The sequence below is a fragment of the Buceros rhinoceros genome, unplaced genomic scaffold, assembly GCF_000710305.1.
Source record: "Buceros rhinoceros silvestris isolate BGI_N320 unplaced genomic scaffold, ASM71030v1 scaffold1103, whole genome shotgun sequence".
Taxonomy (NCBI): Eukaryota; Metazoa; Chordata; class Aves; order Bucerotiformes; family Bucerotidae; genus Buceros; species Buceros rhinoceros.
In genome coordinates, this window is record NW_010405178.1 from 32,256 (window position 1) to 36,809 (window position 4,554).

The 4,554-nt window shown below is 38.8% G+C and overlaps 1 protein-coding gene across 1 annotated transcript in view; it reads right to left on the reverse strand.

Moving 5' to 3' along the window:
* The window catches only part of ROBO2 (roundabout, axon guidance receptor, homolog 2 (Drosophila)), a 106,776-nt gene that overhangs the window by 6,041 nt on the left and 96,181 nt on the right, over positions 1–4,554 (reverse strand). The window contains exon 21 of the mRNA XM_010133614.1: positions 1,283–1,543. Within this exon, the coding sequence (XP_010131916.1) occupies positions 1,283–1,543 (261 nt within the window). The remainder of the gene's footprint in view (positions 1–1,282; positions 1,544–4,554) is intronic.

Here is a 4,554-nt window from a genome sequence, read left to right on the forward strand (position 1 = left end):
AGTGTAGCCCTACAGAAAGCTCCATGTGCAGTGTAATTTTTATGCTTTTTTATCTTCTTAATTTTGCTCTTGTATCACTCTAATCAGCACTGCAATAACATGTGATTAGTGCATTAAAGAAAATACCCTAGTAAGGGGACCTGAAACTACAGCTTTTACTTGAGGTCAGGCTGAGAGAAGGAATCAGCATTGCCTCCTGCACATGTTTACAGACTTGAAATCCGTTTAGCAGATAAAGTCAGCACTCGGCAATGAGCAGGTCCTGTAGAAAGGTGAAAACCCATGCTGTCATATTGCTGGGCCTGAGAGATGAATGTTACTTTGTTATATCCTTAAATAAGGATAAGTCAGTGTTTTAAATGAAGGTGGAAAGAATATCAGTAGCTCAGAAAGATTAGACTTCTTGCAGACATGCAAAACCAACTGCTGCCAGTCTAGAGGCAGTTTGAAAGAACTAGAAATTATGGTCCTATAAGTATAAAACCCCCCATCTAACAGAAAATATTCTAAAAATCTGTTTCTTCTTCCCTACTTGCTTGAAAGTGTTCCTGTTTTTTTCACTGCTATGCTTGACAATATTATTAATTGCTAAACACTGTAAAGAATTCATCAAGTCAGGTGCTAATGAGATTTAATTGTTGCAGGACAGAAAATATTCAGATCACAAGCTCTCATTTCACTTTGCCTTTTCTTATTTCCCAGCCTGAGTCTCACTAGTGCTGGCACAGAAGTGTGTGAGGTGATCCTAGACTCCTGTCAGATCATAGAATCACAGAATCATCTGGTTGGAAGAGACCTTTAAGATCATCAAGTCCAACCATTCACCCTCCACTGCCAGGGTCCCTAATCCATGTCCCTCAGCACCACATCTACACAGCTCTTAAACACCTCCAGGGATGGGGACTCCACCACCTCCCTGAACAGCCTGTTCCAATGCTTCACAACCCTCTCTGTAAAGAAGTTCTTCCTGATACCTAACCTAGGTCTCCCCTTGTGCAGCTTAAAGCCATTTTCTCTCGTCCTGTCATTTGTTATATGGGAGAAGAGACCAACCCCCACCTCTCTACAACCTCCTTTCACATAGTTGTAGAGAGCGATAAGGTCTCCCCCCAGCCTCCTTTTCTCCAGGCTAAACAACCCCAGTCCCTCAGCCGCTCCTCATAAGACTTGCTCTCCAGACCCTTCACTAGCCTTGTTGCTCTTCTCTGAACATGCTCAACCCTCAGCTGAGAAGCGTCAAGAAGCCGTCTGCATTGCCTCGGCTGGTGCAGCATACACACACCTGATCCGAAGGCTTGTTTGTGTTGGACTTTCCTGAAATCCTCTTGGCGGTCTGTAGAGCTTATCCACTCCTGGGTTTGACGCTGCCACTCTAGTGACGTCCTAGCTTGCCGGTCCAGGGAGCTCTTTGTTTCATCTACGTTCGGTGCATGCTGCCTCTCAAGAGAGCTTCCTTTCCTCTCTGCTGAGCCTCCACGCTGGCTGGGGACTATTTGCTGCCTTAAACCCTGACCAGGGGGTGGCTCAGGTGGTGGTGGAAGATCTAAAAAATGTGAATAAGATTTAGATGAACTAATTTTTTAATTGAAACAGAAGGTCTATTTGTTGCTGAAAGAAAAGTCCCTTGCAAATGGCATGAATCATTTCATTAGCTGATTTTAAAAGGAGGAAATTTCATGTTAATCAGAAATGTGCTTTTACTTCCACTGGCTTTTTTTATTCGGGTTACTGAGTGGCTAGGTCTTTCTAACTTCCATAAAAATCAATAGACTCTGAGCCCTGACTTACATTTTTAAGCATGGGATTTATTTTGTGTGGAGTACACTCCAGCTGGCTCTTTCAGTAACAGCAAGCAGTTAAGAAAGGCTATGAAAAACTGATCTGTGCCAGTTGACAATTTCCCTCCATCATACTGGGGCTTGCTTCATCACCTCCATTTTTGGGCTTCACTTTCAGCTTGAGGTTTAAACATAAAATCTGAATACAAAATCTTATCAAAGTTAATAAAATTTCACAAAAATTATGCACAAAACCTACTGTCATTGAAAAAGTATCAACACATCTGTGAAAAATGTATGTTAAGATGGAACCACCAAGCAATGGGTGAACAATTTATTCAAGTACTATTTAAAATTTCAGCAAAGAGCTAAATTCCTCAAAGACAAAAGGATGGTCACTCTTGATTTTAGCAGTCTTGAAAATATAACCAATCAAAATACAATTTCAGCTGGACACTGAAAGATGCTTGCCTGGTCTCTATCAACTCCTGCCCTTTTCAAGTTTATCCTGTGAACTACTAAGATGCTTGTAGAATTGAAGATCAAGCTTCTAATAAGATTTCTGGAGGCAAAAGTATATTTTGTTTATTAGTTCTTGACCCAAGGTTGTTACAGAATCTGGATGATTATAATTCTAATGCCAGATTTTCATGCAAACTATATGATAGACTTATAATGCTCCAGAAAAGCCTCAGATTATTTAAAAACAAGAAAAAAATCAGAAATGGGAAGCACCTTTAATATTGTAACGGAAAGTCTCCATATCGGATAACTATTTCATACACAGAGCATTTGTTGATAATTCTGGTTTTGGGCAATGCACAGCCCAAATAAATCTGAGCAGTCCCACCAACTTCACTACACCTCTTGGTCTACAGTAGATATGGGTCTGTCCTGCTTTCTAGTTTTGCAGCATTGAGAAGAAATTGAACTTGCCTCACTAAAAGGCATGGAAAAGTAAACCTCAGCTTTGCCTGCAGGAAAGTCTATAACTTTAGTGAAACTGAAATTCATTTTATAAACTGGTCAGGAGGCATTTGGAGGGAATTTATTTTGAAGCCTGTAATCTGGCTTTATATAATGCTAAACAGACATTTTTCATGTCCTTGCTGCTAGAGGTGATACTTACACCTCATATAGGAGGCAGAAATGCTTCTAAAGTTGCAGAGATGTCATTTCAGTCAACATTGTCTCTTGCAGATAAAAGATGTGTGGTTATTTGTGTCTACAAGGGAAAGAAGCTGTATCTGATGTTGCTCCTTTACCTTTGTTCATAGCTGAAGTGCTATACCACAGATTAAGATATTTATCTTCTGGCTAGAACAGCCTTATAATAATCTGTCAGTAAGCCTGGTGTATGCTTTATGTTCAGCACTAATTTATTTGAGAAATTTTTAGTTATGAATATAGATGTGACCTTTCATGACAATGACTATACTTGAGTTACTGTAGGTAGAATTGGGAGGGTATGGGAGCTTGCCAATGTTAAAATTGCTTTATAGTTTTGGCTTCAAAAACGGCATTACTTATAATTGATTTTATTACAATCATAACCAGTTAATGTACAGAAGCACAACACTGGCATCTTATGGAATCTGAAGTAGACATTATTGAGGTTGTGATATATAAGCACTTTATGGAGATGTATTGAATCCAGTAAACACAGTTATAACATGACATCTGACAATGCAATTTTCCAAGATAAAATATTTACCATTCAATATAAACTAATTTTTAAGGACTTTTTTTAGTAGTAAAAAATAAAGAAATTATAATTATTGCAGTATTAAACTCCTTAACATGCATTACGTCTTCTTCAGAAATTTCTGTCTAATAGTTTTTATTAATTAGATACTGAGAAGGAAAATGTGTTTGTACTTAAACTGTTCTGCATGTTCTAGAGCTAGCTGCGACTTCTGGAGTTACTGTAGACTTACGCTGCTGATCTACTGTTAACTTGATTCTGCTTTTATGCACCCATAAAATGGTGATGATGATTACTTATGCAAAAAAGTGAAATCAAAACCATGTTTGTAAATGTTCTTTGGGTGTTCTAGACCCAAAATAATATTAGATGATTTGAAATGAAAAATAAAATTTATCTTCTAATGAAGCTTTACACAAGTCTAGAAGAATTACAGCTACTATGGAATTGTAAATGTAAAATGGCTCCAGCCTGAGCAGAGACTTACTGAACTGTGTTAGACACGTATGAGATGATCACAGTTACTATAGAAGTCAACCATCACTTGACTAAAGCATTTGTTTTTTCACCTTCTTACTCAGGTTGATTGTCACACTAACACCTACCACTCCTGGAAGAGAGCTTCATTTGGAAACATGGCTTTTATTTGCTGTACAGCTTGAACTCTGTAATGCAAATCTGCCTTAGGTAAACTAATAAATATCCTCTGTTATCTTGCCTGGGCATATAAAAGACCCTGTCTATCTGGAGTCCCGAGTTTCTTCTTCTAATGAAACTAAGTATAGTTTTGCCTCTCCTTTCCCTCTCCCGCCCTGTCCCTGTCCCTCTCCCTTCCCAGTCAAACACGTCCATATGTGGCTGCACCTCTCCACATGCATTTGCAAGTATGCACTTACATGATAGTTAATGGTTGACATTTTGACTGATGGTACACGAGTAATACAGATCAGATGAGTTAGTAGTCTCAGACCTTAACAGTCAGACTTACTACCACACAGAGGCAAGCCAGCTCGTTCTATCATGTCAAGTTACTTCAGAGAAGTTTTCAGTCTAGAAATTTCGGGACTTCAG